This window comes from Clavelina lepadiformis, chromosome 7, assembly GCF_947623445.1.
Source record: "Clavelina lepadiformis chromosome 7, kaClaLepa1.1, whole genome shotgun sequence".
Classification (NCBI taxonomy): domain Eukaryota; kingdom Metazoa; phylum Chordata; class Ascidiacea; order Aplousobranchia; family Clavelinidae; genus Clavelina; species Clavelina lepadiformis.
Genome location: NC_135246.1, coordinates 17998886 through 18014647, shown reverse-complemented (window position 1 = coordinate 18014647; position 15762 = coordinate 17998886). Strand labels below are relative to the sequence as shown.

Here is a 15762-nt window from a genome sequence, read left to right as displayed (position 1 = left end):
TATCACCTGCACGTCATTAAAACTATAGTGCCTGCCAGACCGACTGATGTGACTGTGGATGAGGTCTCTACAACATTTGTGGTCGCATACTGGTCAGACATTAAAGGTTTGGAAAAATCTATGACTATTTCAAATCAATCATCCATTGGTTTCATACGACTTACAAATTATTTTATATCATTTTGATTTCAACGTAAATTTTTTGTAATGTTTAATAAAGTTTTGCCCTTAAAGTTGAGAACGCTTCCATAGTTCGCTTATATTTCCTTAAGATAATGTTTGCTTAATGCTACCAGCCATGAACCGTTTGATATTAGGAACAAAGGGCTATCGCATTACATCAAGAGATTTGGCAACAAACGACACAACAACCATAGAAAGCGAAGAAGCGTCCATCAGACTCAATTCTCTTACACCAGGAACCTGGTACGAGATTATTGTCAACTCTGTTTCACAAGATGGGAAAATCAACACGGAAGGAAGTGAACCACTTCGTATACAAACCGGTAAGAGAGACAATTATTTTTTAAGACTACTTTTCTGTCATTATGAAATTTTTTGGTCACTGTAGTACCTGAGGCCACAAAGGAAATCAACATCAGCGAAAGACAAACTACGTCATTTGTGGTGACGTGGCAACCTGTCATTGGTAAGAAATTGTTATAATGCTTTATTTCAATTGTTCAGAGTCTTCACCTAGATCACGGTTTACTGTAAAGTTATTATTTTTGACAGGTGCCAGCCGTTATGTCGTCATCATTACATCAAATGATGTTGACGTCACCGAACTACAAACAATAGAGAGCACTCAACCAACGAATGTTATAAAAAATATATCACCCGGTACAACTTACAACGTCACCGTTACGACAGTGGGTGAAGCAAACCAAAGCAGCATTCCGAGTGACATCATCACTGTGACGACATGTGAGTATAACACAAAAATCTGCTCGACTGAAGTAATAATGAAGGAAATTTTTCCTGACTTTACCAGAAATGATTTGCTCTTACCTAATGTTTTTACAGTACCAGCTAGACCAACCAATGTAACCCCAACAGAAGTGACCCCAAGTTCTATTTTTGTGGAGTGGCCTAAACTAAAAGGTCGATAAATTTTTTTGTGTATAATTTTATGGTTATCAACACTTGATTACAACCTGTCTTCAACAAAAAAGTTTCATTGAAACTGTTTAGTTTTGATTCTGCCAGAAAATACTTGAATATTAATAAGAGTACAAATTCTTAAGAACGTATTTAGCAACATATGCAGAGACTGGAGGATGATTTTAGACAAATATTTTATAATACTCGTTCATTTCCAGGAGCATATAACTATGTGGTCACCACCAGAAACATAGCAACAAACGACACAACGACAATAGAAAGCGAAGAAGCATCCATTATACTCACGTTTCTTACACCAGGAACTTGGTATGAGATTATCGTCAACTCCGTTTCACAAGATGGGAAAATCAACCCGGAAGGAAGTGAACCACTTCGTAAACAAACCGGTAGATTGTGTTGCAAGCAACTTTGTAAAAATTATTTCGTGCAAGACATGGCGGATTGAGATAATTACTTACTAACCTAATTAATTATTTCAGTCCCTGACGCTCCCCGAAACCTCAACATTATCGAAAAAGAAACAACTTCATTTTCACTGACATGGCAACCGGTTACTGGTAAATTTATCTGAAATTAGAAAACTTGTCTGAATAAAGTCAGCACTCCTCTTTTTCGTTGTAATGTGACACCAGGAGCCAGGCGATACGTTGTGGTGACGACATCAGACGATACTACCGTCACCGAAGCAGAACCGATCACAACCACTACACCATCAACCACAGTCACCGGTTTATTACCCGGTACGGATTATGATGTCATAGTAATCGCGGTAGGAGAAGAAGAGCAAAGAAGCAGTCCGCGTGACATCATACTTGTAACAACACGTAAGTGCTACACGTTACGCTATTGTGACGTAAAACATTTAGTGAGAAAGTGGAAAGTTTTCTTCCTGACCGTGTTTTGCCATGCATGATATTAAATCGGGTTTAAAGTTGTTTATCCTTTGACTTGTGATTTTTGCAGTACCTGCGAGACCCAACGACAAAACCGCGACCGAAATTACAACCAACTCGATCTCTATCAGTTGGAGAGAAATAAAAGGTTCGAAATCTCAGCTTTCTGTTACATATTTCTTAAGTCGTCTTTGTCAATTCCTTCAGGATGCCTAGATTGTAGATATGCATTTGGCGTAATAAATTTTATTATATTGGTAATTAAACCAGGTTTTATTTAAACATTCTTCAGTTTATTTCTCTGCCAGATGTATCTTGAAGCCAAATGACATCTGCATTTAAATTTGTATCTGTTACTGCGATACAATGTAACAAGTTAACAAGACGTGGATTTAAAACTTCATAAATACCAATTTACTGACATAACATACGTCCAGGTTTTTTTTTAAGGTTTGGTTTGGGTGACCGCTAAGTAGTTTTAAGAGACCGCAAGTGTTTCATTTAAATACCAAAAAATAGCCATATTTGCTTAAACGAATTATTTCCCAAATTTTGGGAAACCGCTGGAGAAATTTGGGGGACCGTTTCGGTCCCCCAAAACACCTTAAAAAAAACACTGCATACGTCCACCAATTTTCGTTCATACTCGTATCTAAAATACTTATTTTAACGTCCAGGTGCATCTAGCTATCTTATAACGGTGAGAAATATTGTTACAAATGAAACTACGACAACAGAAAGTGAAGAGTCGTCAGCCAGACTCACTTCTCTTACACCAGGAACCTGGTATGAGATTATCGTCAATTCCGTTTCACAAGATGGGAAAATTAACCCGGAAGGAAGTGAACCACTTCGTAAACAAACCGGTTTGTGGAGCCCTGTGTATTTCATTGTAACGTCTGTAACTGCGAGGGATTTATGTAAAATATAATATTAAGAATTTTAAGATTGTTATTGCTGATCGTTTTATTTTTTCTATTTCAGTGCCCTTACCACCGGCAGAAATTACTATAAGCGAAATTACTACATCATCTTTCACTGTGACGTGGCAGCCGGCGATTGGTAAATGATCACTTTCATCATTACTTCACCAAATTAAAATTTCAAAATAACAAAACAGGGTCACATTACTTTCTTGAATAGGTGCAATACGGTATTTCGTGCATGTGAGGTCAGAAGACAATGACATCACGTCTCCATTACCGTTTGGAACAGTGGACCAAACAATCACGGTTGAAGGTTTGAGTCCAGGTATTCTATATAACGTCACAGTGATAGCCGTCGGGGAAGAAGGACAAAGCAGCATTCCGAGTGATTCCATCACTGTGGTTACTTGTAAGTTGATTAGTGAAATATAGTCTCAGTCCCTAAATAAGATGTAATGGAATCATAAGTTTGACTTTGAATTCATCACTTTGTATTTGCAAACATCGTTAAATACGTTGGTTAAGTAATCACTCATTGTAATATTTATATCTTGTTGATTTATCTTCTAAAATTGCATTGACATACTTTTGAACCTTGCATTTTTACAATTTGCAGTGGCTTCCAGACCGACGGACGTTACCGCTTTTGAAGTTGGAACAACATACGTCTCCATAACTTGGACAGAAGGAAAAGGTTGCTATTGCTCAAACCGAGTTAAAGTTTAAAGAAAGATTCAAAATCGCTTACAACAATAATAATCGTAAAAAGCTTCGCTGAAAAACATGTTTTGCATGTAAACGTTTTCTTGTACAGTACTTTGCCTACTTACAAGTTTCTACTAACGTCCTAGGTGCGGTCAGCTACCAGATAACATCAAAAAATCTGGCAACAAACGACACAACAACGATAGAAAGTGACGAAGCATCAGTCAGACTCATTTCTCTTACACCAGGAACCTGGTATGAGATTATCGTCAACTCCGTTTCACAAAATGGGAAAATCAACCCGGAAGAAAGTGAACCACTTCGTAAACAAACCGGTAGGTGGCGTGCAAGAATAAATTAAAACATGTCACTGTGTATTGTGCCTACAACTAAAAAAGACTTTAAAGAAGTTTTTCTTAATTGCAGTCCCCGAAGCGCCCGAATGCGTCACCATCTATGACGTTACCACATCGTCACTTACTGTGGCATGGCAACCTAAAATTGGTAAACAAGGATATTATTTGCCACTTTAAATATGATTGTCACAGTTGGAAAAATAATGTTGAACAAGTTGTGTTTGTTAGGTGCTCGTAAGTATGAGGTCAGAATGACGTCAAATGATGATGACGACATTACTTCAACCGGCGAAGAATCGGTCAGTGTTGATGGTTTGAGTCCTGGTACCTCCTATAACGTCACAGTTATAGCTGTAGGTGAAGAACAACAAAGCAGCAGACCCAGTTATGCTGTCGTGGTAGTTACATGTAAGTGAATTAGGCTGTGCTGAAATCGTCCATTCGCAGTAGTTTTCATTGTAAAATTTCACAAAGAAATGTGGTTCACATTATTTTCATATCAAGTACTTCTTAGATGGCATTAACTGAGACAATGTATATCTACAATATTTGTCCATTTCAACGAAGCATGCTATAGTTACTTTTCCGAGCATATGTGCTAGAATATATATCTGGTTTGATGTGTTTTCAGTGGCTTCAACACCACAGGAGATCTTTGCATACAATGTGAGCACGACTTCGATTGTGTTGACTTGGCAGGACGCACCAGGTATGACAAAAAATATGCCTATTTTTGTTTGTGTATGCGGAACTCTTCTAAAGTTTCGGACCACGCTAAAAGGATAAACCGTATTAAGGAAAATTTAACGTATTATCGATTAAAAGTTAGGTGAGCTTTGTTTACCTTGCTTTATATTTGCTTTTCAATTCAGGTGCGGTCAGCTACCAGATGACGTCACGAAATCTAGCAACAAACGACACAGCAACAATAGAAAGCGAAGAAGCATCCACCAGACTCACTTCTCTTACACCAGGAACTTGGTATGAGATTATCGTCAACTCCGTTTCACAAGATGGAAAAATCAACCCGGAAGGAAGTGAACCGCTTCGTAAACAAACCGGTAGGTATAACGTAATAAACAACACGTTTACTTTTCTTGTTTAATTAAATTACTTTCTTTTTTAATGTTTTCAATGTAGTTCCCAATGAACCAGAAAACATAGTCATAAGTGAAATCAGCACATCATCGTTTTTTATGACGTGGCATCCTGTGATTGGTAAGAAAAAACTATTATATTGTTAAAATTTGATTTCGTGCACGTAAAACAGTTTCAATTTCATGAAATTGTTCAGGAGCTCGTCGGTATATCGTCACCATTACGTCAGACGAACTTGACGTGGATATGCCACTGATATTCACGACTGAAGAAGAATTTTTATCGGTCGACAGTTTAAGCGAAGGAAAGTCCTATGACATCATGATGAGATCGGTAGGAGAAGAAGGTCAAAACAGTGGCTTAAGTGAGATCATCAATGTCGTAACCTGTGAGTTTAAATCTTCGTTCATTTGTTGGTTTAAAAATAATCAAAGTTTGGACAACACAGTTCTGCTGAACTAGTTTTTACCTAATAGAGGTGCAATTTTTGCATTTCCTTGTTTGCGTTTTCCTCTTATTTTGACATTCCTGCTTTCCACAGTTTTAAAATTTTCACTCATACCAATGTGTGGTTTTACAGTGGCTTCCAAACCAGCTGATGTCACCGTGATTGAAGCCAGTACTACCTCTATTTCATTGCTCTGGCGCGAAGCACAAGGTTAGTCGTGAGCCTTCCAGTTTTTTTTGGTCATTTGTTTGAAAAAATGAAACTGTAAACGCACTTTGTTATTTTTTGATAAGTTTAACTACGATTATTTTGTTGATATTTCTAATTGTTTTAAATCAGTGGTTAAAAATTTATTGCTGGTTCCTGAATATTTTTTACGGGTAATTGAATTGTTGGCTGAGGTATGTAAATATACAAATTGATAACATACTTTATTCCAGGAGCGGTGAAATATCTAATAACGGCCAAAAATTTGGCAACTGAAAGCACGTTCACTTCAGAGAATGAAGAAGCATCAGCCAGACTTACTTTTCTTACACCAGGAACCTGGTATGAGATTATCGTCAATTCCGTTTCACAAGATGGGAAAATTAACCCGGAAGGAAGTGAACCACTTCGTAAACAAACCGGTAGGCTGCGCGCCAAACCGTTTACTAAAAGTTACAATCGGCGATTCCAAGCAAAGTTTAAAGTTAATTTTTTTTGTTTCAGTTTCTGCTTTGCTAACTGACATTGCAGTTAGCGAAGTAACTACAACGTCATTCGTCGTAACGTGGCAATACGTGATTGGTAAGGAAAGCGTTTCATTACCGTGACATAAAATTTACGTTTCGGAATGGATTCGTTTTATAAATTTTTTTTAACAGGAGCAAATCGATATGTCGTAATCATTACGTCAGAAGACTCGGACGCCATCTCTCCACCGTCGCTTGTTACTACAGAAAAATCTATCAGAGTAAATAATTTGAGTCCTGGTACATTATATGACGTCATTGTTTTAACCGTGAACGAGGAAGAAGAATCCAGTGACCCGAGTGACCCCGTTCACGTACCAACATGTGCGTTTATGACGTTTCCATGACGTATTTTTGCTAGTATTTGTATTTTGCCTTTGCCATTCGAAAGCAATGATAAAGCTTTCAAGTTTTAATTCTGTCTCATCCTGAAAGATTCGATTTCTACTCGATACGTGTTTCTTTGCAGTGCCCGCGAGACCGACTTTGGTCACCGCAGCCGAAGTGAGCTCTACTGCCATCCTCGTTAATTGGCATGAGATGAAAGGTTTAGAAAAGCAAATTTATTGCCTTTTGCGCAGTAACTACTTCACCTTTTAAGTTTAAGTTGTTTTAAAACTCAAACTATAATTCTTAGTAACTTATTTTTGAAATTACAAATCTCTGAACGCGAACATTCTACAAGGGAACTATGCCGTAAGCCGTTGGCTCCTATAAAACGCAGTTACTACTTCTTGAAGTTTGCAAAGTGTAACATCAAAATAGGCGCATCCAGCTACCGTGTATCTCTGAGAAACATGGCAATAGACGACATCAGCACAATAGAAAGCGAAGAAGCATCCATCAGACTTAATTCTCTTACACCTGGAACCTGGTATGAGATTATCGTCAACTCTGTTTCACAAGATGGGAAAATCAACCCGGAAGGAAGTGAACCACTTCGTAAACAAACCGGTAGATGGCGTTGCAAGTAACTTTAATATTTCTATGTGGATTTTACAATCTTAACATGTTACAATTTCGACAGTTACTGCTTCACCAAACAACGTAGAAATTAGCGAAAAAAACACGTCATCATTTGTGGTAATGTGGCAACCTGTCAGAGGTAAATCAAGCTGTTCTACTTTTCTATATTAATATCTTGATTTCACAAGAGGCTTCTGACATTTGATACGATTAAACTCAGGGGCAAATCGATATGTCGTCAGCATTACTTCAAACGACACTGACGTCAATGGGTCACAATCAATAGCAACTACGGAAGTTAAAATTACCGTAAAAGATTTGTTGGCTGGTACCGCTTACGAGGTCACAGTCATGGCGGTTGGTGAAGAAGAACAACGTAGCGTTCCAAGTGACATCATCAGCACAATAGCACGTAAGCACGAGATACGTTTTTCATTCCCCCTTCAAGATTTATCGCACTTTCACAGAGTTTTCAAACTTTCTTTACATACGTATTACTCTGCTCAATCTAATGTTAAAACCTTGATTTTGAAAGTTGCCAATAAAATTAACACATATTTGAAGTAGCCTGCTTGACCTTCATATGAATCTTATTTTCCTTGATCATAAACCCGTTGCTCAATTTTTGCGGTATTCTTTAACATTTAATACTTCTACAGTGCCTGCAACACCAGCTGATGTCACTGCTAGTGATGTTACAACGACTTCCATTATTGTAACCTGGCCCAAGATAAAAGGTGTTATTTATTAGTCGTTTTGAATTTTTTTGGGGTAATATTCAATTTTTCATGCTTTAGTTCATGATTCGATTCTTAAGCAATCGTTTTCACAACACACTTCTTATGATCTAACAACTAAAAGGCCGTTGAACTTGGGTTAACCTTGGTTGATATCACAGGAGCGTTATTCTATCGTGTAACTGTGAGAAACTTGGCAAGAGAAGACACTAGCGCAGTAGAAATTGAAGAAGCATCGACCAGACTCACTTCTCTTACACCAGGAACCTGGTATGAGATTATCGTCAACTCCGTTTCACAAGATGGGAAAATCAACCCGGAAGGAAGTGAACCGCTTCGTAAACAAACGGGTAGGCTGGAGCGATAAATATTTAGCCAAAATTTATACCTTATTTCTTTGTATAATTATATAAGCTACTGCGGCGTTTTTTTCAGTTCCTGCGCTTCCAGCAGACGTCAGAGTGATCAACACAACAACATCATCATTCACTGTGACGTGGCGGCTTGTGACAGGTAAATGAAACCTTAAACGTGTCAATCGCTTTGCAATATAAACGCTATCATGTGCTGAAACATTTAATTTTTTACACGATTCCTTTCACAGGAGCCGTTCGCTATATCGTCACACTTACGTCAGTAGATGATGACGCCATCATTCATCCAGCTGTTTTAACCATGGAGCAATCAACTACGGCAAACGATCTAACTTCCGGCACTTCTTATAACGTAACGGTGATCGCAGTGGGCGAGGAAGAGCAACTTAGCAATCCAAGTGACACCATTGGTGTAACAACGCGTAGGTTTTGCTGAATTTTGCTTTGAGTCCTTTTTTCTTCAGCTTATGAAGGTTACCTGTGAAATATAACTAATAGTTTGTGTCATGTTTTCAAACGACTGTTGTGTTAATCTTTACTAAGTTTGAGACTTGTCTTGATTCAGTTCCTGCGTCTGCTGCCACGCCGACGGCCGCCACCATTTCGTCGACGTTTATCGAACTAACTTGGCCATCAGTAAAAAGTATTTGTTTATATAATATCCAAATGCCTTTTAGAGTTTAGATTGTTGTACATATTTTTTATCGAATACAATTTGTTTGTAAAATTTTGGATATAAAAATTTCAAAACGTCAATTTTCTTTGACAGGTGCTGGAAGTTACAGAATCGTTGCCACTAACCAAGAGACAAATGAGATCTTCATTGAACGAAGCAAATCTTCCTCGGTCGTATTTACTTCTCTCAACTCCGGGACTTGGTACCAATTTGTCGTATTTTCACTTTCAGCCCTGTCTGTCGAAAACCCCAAACCGAGCAATGCTCTACTTAAACAAACAGGTAAACAGCAGATATTACTGTATCGGTAAAGGATAGTATTTGTACACAAAACAGCTTTGTAATCTGCAATGCATCCATATAACATGCTTGAAATTTTGCACTGTTTTATTTGCGTTTAACACAAATTTGATTGGTCAATAACTTTCTGCTTTTTCAGCACCCGTTGCCCCATCTAGCGTCATAATCGTTTCGGATGACGTCACACCAACGTCTATCACCATATCTTGGGATTCTGTGAAAGGTAAGATAACCAAAGATAAAAATGATTTGGTAAATGTTCTAAAGGTAAGACTTTTGTGAAATGTTTGCAAAATCAAACTGATCACTATTTACCATCACGCCATTTATCCAGGAGCTGCGTCTTATGAGGTCACAATCCGTGAAACGGTATCGGTTGAGGACGACGTCATCATCCCAACAACTTCCAACACTCTCGAAGCGCTTAGTTTATCACCGGGGACGGATTATTCGGTCAGCGTTGTTGCAATCGGGGACGAGAAGCAGAGAAGCGTTCCGAGCCATGAAAGTGACGTCACTACCCGTGAGAATGAGGATGTTTTCTTTTATGTGGTGGAGGATTAAAAAACAACTTGATTCTTTTTTGTGTCAGGAGCAGTTGACTAACACCGCATGACTGCCTAACATTGGTGAACACTGAACATTGAAACTATCTGACTAACAAAGTACATTTGTAAATCTATTACAAGTTACGATTAACTGTTGTGTGGGGTGTAGACTTATGTGGTGGATTAATTTCATTTTTTTCTTTTTTTGCATTTGTCATAATCAGTTAACTTTAATGCATTTCACCTTATAAATAAGACTTCTTGTTTAGGCTACTGCAGTACAATGATCGCAGAATGATGATTATCGTTACGTTACCGGTACCTTTATATTAACATTTTTAAATGTTTTTGTTGCAAAGGTGTTAGTAACTATAATTCTTTACAATCTATTGTACTTTGTTTCACTTTTAGTATAAATTTATTTAAATTCTAACATGACGTAAACCTGTATGTAATCTGATTGCCAGAGATTGCTGAAAATTAATAAAGAATTGTAATGTTTTCCAATAATCCTGTGCTTATGAAGCTGCATGTGGTACGGTGCCTTGTTGTTAGTTATACTGATTTTGTCTGCTTACCTATCCTTAGGTGTAGGCTACGACCGTAAACTCGTATGCTGAACGATATCTAATTGAAATTGCTTACAAAAGCAATCTAAAACATTTTAAAACTGTGACATTTTTATTTTTTAAGCATTTATAAAAGGGCACGTAACACAAAATATTTAACAAATTATTTATTTTTTAAAACTTTTGTTTTAATTTTTAGTCCCTGAACCCGTGTCCGAGATTTCTGTATCAGCTGTGACAACAACCACTGCCTCTTTGGAGTGGCTCGGTGCTAATGGTAAACATTCATTGTTGTTGCTGTACGATGAATACACTATTTCGCAATCATCAAATAGATTGTTTCCGCTGCACAAACATCAATGCAACTCTTCGGCCAAAAGCACGTCGTAACTTTTTGAAATTTGGAAAACTATCTTACGTTACATTCGTGTACAAAATAGGTGCACGAACTTACAGGATCGTGGCCAAAAACATTGAGGACAACATCACTGTGTCTCTAGAGACATTTGATCTTTTCGCCACCATCACTCAACTCAATCCTGGCACCTGGTATCAATTTAACGTCATTTCACTGGCGGCGCCATCTGCCACTAATTTTTTGGAATCTGTGGAAGTCAGAGCTCAAACTGGTAAATAAACATTCCGAACTTTTTTCACCTTGTTTACAGAAAAAGAATAAGTTAGATTTGAGTAGGATGTAGATGTTATATGTTCTTCTCTGTATGTAGTTCCGCTCCCACCTGTGTCATTGGAAGCAACGGAGGTTGACGACATTCTTATCGTCATGTTATGGAGTTCGTCAAAAGGTTGGTGATATAAATGGTGCGGCTACTCATATCAACACTATTGAAACTGCTACAGTGTCGTTAGAATGCATCGCAAGCTGTGATTTTACTCTAACACTTACCTTTTGCTACTTATTCGCAAGGGGCGTCATCTTATATTCTAACGGTAACGTGGAAAAACGATGATGTCATTAAGCAAAGAAACCTCACTGCTACAGGGACCGCTTTGGTGGTGAGAGAATTGAAACCAGGAACAATGTATAACTTCACAGTTAGAAGTGTGGGTGAAGAAGACAGGATTAGTGATTTGGGTCCTCAAGTCACAGAATACACAAGTAAGTTTGGAAGAATACACAAGTACCAATTAATTGACGAATCTGTGGTACGTCGTTTTAATGCATTACTACCCCTTTGCGTGATTTGTATTCTGAAATTCAAGTGCACATGAATGTTTCAACATGGTGTGTATGCATGTAACAGTTCGTTTCAGAATTTATAAAAATTGTTGCAGGACCGGCGGTAGCAACACACCTTGCGGTCGTCGAAGTTACCACAACCTCAATAACATTAGTTTGGCAATCTGTTCAAGGTAACTTGATTTCTTGTTCCATTTTTGACAAAACTTTTTGATGCCAACGTTGACAGGCTAAGCATAGAGCATCGGTAAACTAATTTCATGGTAGATCGTTTTGAATTTTATTGCTGCAACATTCCTGGCATTATTACGTAGGTGCACACCATTACCACGTCTTCTATCGATTACGTGGCGCTCCGGGATCCCTGGGATATGAGAGAGTGTCCGAAGAACGCGCAACTTTCTCCAACTTGCAGGAGGGAACTTGGTATGAGTTTGTTGTGGTGTCATACGGAGCGAATGAGAGGAGAAATAAGGAAGAAAGCGATATCCTGCATGCTCAGACAAGTATGTTGCAATTGTGAATTATGAATTTTAGTTAAGAGTTTTTCCATTGTTACAAATCCGCATCTCGTTAAAGTTATAATCATGCTAGATCTTTTACTTTACGTAAGTCATGCTGCAAGTTGGATTTCAAAGTGAAAGAAGGTAATCGTTTTTTTAATTGCTATCTTTTTTCAGTTCCTACTGCGCCAAATAACGTCCTCGTTAATTTCGTATACACAAATGAAATCCAACTATCTTGGTCCACCGTGTTCGGTAAGTCCTAGGTCAAAACTACCACAAACAGTTCAGAAATCAGCTTTCTCAAAATATTTTTTTACGCAAGGTGCAACGTCCTATCTTGTTCGATACATGAACGATGCCAATCAAGTTGTGGAGACAACGTCATCAGATCCACAAGTAGCCGTTCTTGGTCTAAAACCGGGGACGGAATATGAGTTTGTGGTTTTCGCTGTAACTGATCAAGACTTGAAAAGTGCTGGTAGCGAGGAAGTAACAGAAACAACAAGTACCTCACATACAGTACAACTTAGCTCACAATAATGGAAGTAGGGGCAAGTTTAAGTATCTGAAATATTTGATAGGGATAGATCCTCCATCCCAAGTTGATTCAATTGAAGTTTCCACGCACTTCATTTCCCTCTCTTGGGAACCTGTTGAAGGTAAGAGACAAGGAATTTATCTCTCGAAACAATGTCGTTTTTATTGCAAACGCAAGAGAAAATGGTAAAAATATAATACCGTTTGTTAGTAGTGCATAGATTTCGACTGCCCTGATGCGTATTATTGTCACGTAGGAGCATCCTCGTATTACATCGAGATTAGAACACCACTGAGCCAAGACTCTTTGGATGTCATCGATTCAAAAACAACATTGAGAAATTTGCGTCCTGGTGTCTTGTATTCTCTTGCAGTTTATTCTGTCGACGCGAAAGGCAGAAGAAGTCAAACATCCAGTGAAGTTCTCTCACTGCAAACAGGTGCATGGTTTGCTGACTTTCAGTTGAATAGACTAAATATACTTATGTTAGAGTATGTAGGCGTCTGAATGAAATACAATGCTTTATCACTTATGCTCATCTAGGTAAATTTTTCAATTTGTCTGTGTTTTGGATATAGATTGTAGTTTTATTTGTTTCTTTTGTAAGTTTAACTATGAGCGATTTTTTTTACATTCAGTTCCGCAACCTCCAAGCAACCTACGAATCGAGGACCTAAGCACACGGTCGTTTACTTTCCTATTTGATGAATCTCAAGGTTTGATTATACAAAAATATTGTAATTACGAAGCAGTTCCAGTAAAATTAAGCATTAAAAATCGTTAATCAACTATATTCATTTCTTCAGGGGCTGTAACATATGAAGTACTAATTTCCGACGAAAAGTCAGACGTTTTAAAAAGACAAATCAGAAACAACGAATTAGCCGTGGTGGGCCTCGAACCCGGAATCTTGTATACCTGTTACGTTTCTGCGATCACGCTTGATGCAAGAAGGAGCCAAGAGGCCACCATTCAGCAAAGAACAGGTGCTTGAATCTTAGCACTTTCTCGTTGCGCTTTCAAAGTTTTATCTTTTAAATTCAAAGCAATTATTAACAGAAGAATAGCATCGTGGTTACCACTGTTACTTTCTCAATAATCATGAATATGTAGATTAAGTTTATTCTTTAATACTTCAGTTCCTCTTGCCCCAAGCAATCTTCAAGTTGTGTTTGTTCAAACCGATTTGATCCACCTGTCATGGGATGCAGCTTCTGGTATATTTTTATCTGTTTTTCTTTTGTTGAAGTTGGATTGATTTTACCGCTTCAAGCGAACAAAAGTTGAAAATAATGTTTAATTTATTTCATAAATATCTGCTTAGCGTTAGTAAATTTTCGCACAATGCCACAACATAAGGAATACTTGTTTAAAAACTCCGTTATTGCTTCTTTTTAGGAGCTACGTCATATGACGTCATTGTTATTAACGATGAAGATAAGTTCACTGTCAACCTCAGTTTCAATGAAAACTTTGTATCAATCGACAATCTTGACTCTGGAACTCTATACTCGATAACTGTGATATCTTCTACCGTGGAGAATATAAAAAGCCTTGACAACGCTTCACTTGTGCAACGAACAAGTAAACAGGAAAACAATAATTACATTTGCGTAATTAACTGTTCATCAGCTTACTTTTGCTATTAACGCATTGCAAGATGAATTTGCTCGTGTTATGCTGATGTTTATTAAGATACAGATTAGTTGTTCCTATCTTTAAAAATTCAAATGCATATTTTTAACACACATTGTGGATGTTTATTTTAGTTACTTTTCGTTGTTTACTACTTATAAATAAGAAGCATAGTTATAGCTACGTTTGAAATGAACAATGTTTTTTGCTTTAATATTCAGTGCCAGCAGCTCCTACTAACTTAGAAGCCCAGTCTACTGATAGAAACACGATTGATTTGAATTGGGATGACGTAAAGGGTACGTCATCAAATAAGATTAATTGCAAAGTATCCTCTTGAAAAGTTTCAAAAACTGGTCATGTTAATTAATGCATGAACGTGACAGGAGCCGGATTTTACACCGTCTACTACATCAGTTTGGGAGAGAATCTTCGAAAACTGAGTAGCGAGTTTGAGACAAGGATCGGAGAAATCCCTGTATCACAAGTTTCAGTCAGGAATCTGGAACCTGGCGTCAATTACACTTTCGAAGTTACCGCGACTAGTCCCGAAGGAATAGAAGGGCCAAGAAGTGAAAGTGTCGTTGCGATGACATGTAAGATGGGCGACTAAAAAATTTTTGATAAAACTATTACAAAGTATTGGCGAAGTTTAGGAAATGTACTGTAGGAGTAATAACTAAAAAAAAACAATAAAACAAAAAAGTCCCATAAACCGCTTTTTATAAGCATTCAAAAAATGTCAAATGATAAAATTATAATGTTTAATAAATTTTATTATGCTTTAGATGCTCTCTTCCCAGAACTCCCCCATAGTGACGTTCCACTCGTCTCAGCACTTAATATTTCAAAGACATACTTCACAGCCGTGTGGGAGAAAATAGCAAATGCTGTTTCTTACAAACTCGTTTTAAGAAACAATCAGAACATCAGGGAATTACTTGTACTGTATGTATATGGTGCATCATCGGAAATTACGTATTCTATGTGCAGTCACTGTTGAAATTGTGGTTAAGGAACGGGTGATATATGGTCTATACTTCGTTTTGGTGCTTTGAAAAGAAAAGCGAAACATGATATAAATTATATTACACTGCTTGTTGTGTTATGTGTAAGATTTCTTTAAAATTTCATCAAGTTTTGGTTTGACGATTTTGCTTATGTGTTACTTGTTCAGCGGCTACGAGTCTAATCAAATGTTGATTGACAACCTTCTCCCTAATACTGTTTATAACGTCACAATCAAAGCAATTGGAATAGTCGGAGACGAAACTGAAGAAAGTGACCCCCCCTTAGTTGTCAAAACAAGTAAAACGTTGCTTCTATATAGTTGATGGCTAATCAACGTCGGCATAGTTAGTTATATTAATCAATTAGGTACGTTTCAAGGCTTATTCGTCATAATTTAATAATAATGTACTAATACG

General features: G+C 37.5%; 1 protein-coding gene across 6 annotated transcripts in view; it reads left to right on the top strand.

The window, feature by feature from the left end:
* LOC143466065 (titin-like) overlaps positions 1–15762 on the top strand; it is a 51286-nt gene that overhangs the window by 27689 nt on the left and 7835 nt on the right. For 2 of the 6 annotated variants that reach the window (XM_076964661.1, XM_076964660.1), the window contains exons 68-121: positions 29–106; positions 318–506; positions 572–649; positions 736–927; positions 1027–1104; positions 1323–1511; positions 1605–1682; positions 1758–1949; positions 2089–2166; positions 2696–2884; positions 3003–3080; positions 3162–3353; positions 3561–3638; positions 3796–3984; positions 4076–4153; positions 4234–4413; positions 4637–4714; positions 4878–5066; positions 5146–5223; positions 5300–5491; positions 5684–5761; positions 5992–6180; positions 6263–6340; positions 6418–6609; positions 6755–6832; positions 7051–7239; positions 7313–7390; positions 7472–7663; positions 7911–7988; positions 8150–8338; positions 8424–8501; positions 8593–8784; positions 8928–9005; positions 9132–9320; positions 9478–9561; positions 9673–9861; positions 10655–10732; positions 10896–11084; positions 11184–11261; positions 11384–11575; positions 11752–11829; positions 11971–12162; positions 12337–12414; positions 12485–12667; positions 12744–12821; positions 12957–13139; positions 13339–13416; positions 13507–13686; positions 13840–13917; positions 14099–14284; positions 14557–14634; positions 14722–14931; positions 15124–15283; positions 15513–15643. In XM_076964661.1, coding sequence (XP_076820776.1) covers positions 29–106; positions 318–506; positions 572–649; positions 736–927; positions 1027–1104; positions 1323–1511; positions 1605–1682; positions 1758–1949; positions 2089–2166; positions 2696–2884; positions 3003–3080; positions 3162–3353; positions 3561–3638; positions 3796–3984; positions 4076–4153; positions 4234–4413; positions 4637–4714; positions 4878–5066; positions 5146–5223; positions 5300–5491; positions 5684–5761; positions 5992–6180; positions 6263–6340; positions 6418–6609; positions 6755–6832; positions 7051–7239; positions 7313–7390; positions 7472–7663; positions 7911–7988; positions 8150–8338; positions 8424–8501; positions 8593–8784; positions 8928–9005; positions 9132–9320; positions 9478–9561; positions 9673–9861; positions 10655–10732; positions 10896–11084; positions 11184–11261; positions 11384–11575; positions 11752–11829; positions 11971–12162; positions 12337–12414; positions 12485–12667; positions 12744–12821; positions 12957–13139; positions 13339–13416; positions 13507–13686; positions 13840–13917; positions 14099–14284; positions 14557–14634; positions 14722–14931; positions 15124–15283; positions 15513–15643 — 7254 coding nt within the window. The remainder of the gene's footprint in view (positions 1–28; positions 107–317; positions 507–571; positions 650–735; positions 928–1026; positions 1105–1322; positions 1512–1604; positions 1683–1757; positions 1950–2088; positions 2167–2695; positions 2885–3002; positions 3081–3161; positions 3354–3560; positions 3639–3795; positions 3985–4075; positions 4154–4233; positions 4414–4636; positions 4715–4877; positions 5067–5145; positions 5224–5299; positions 5492–5683; positions 5762–5991; positions 6181–6262; positions 6341–6417; positions 6610–6754; positions 6833–7050; positions 7240–7312; positions 7391–7471; positions 7664–7910; positions 7989–8149; positions 8339–8423; positions 8502–8592; positions 8785–8927; positions 9006–9131; positions 9321–9477; positions 9562–9672; positions 9862–10654; positions 10733–10895; positions 11085–11183; positions 11262–11383; positions 11576–11751; positions 11830–11970; positions 12163–12336; positions 12415–12484; positions 12668–12743; positions 12822–12956; positions 13140–13338; positions 13417–13506; positions 13687–13839; positions 13918–14098; positions 14285–14556; positions 14635–14721; positions 14932–15123; positions 15284–15512; positions 15644–15762) is intronic. The other 4 variants (XM_076964662.1, XM_076964663.1, XM_076964664.1 and 1 more) reach the window with 4 other exon arrangements.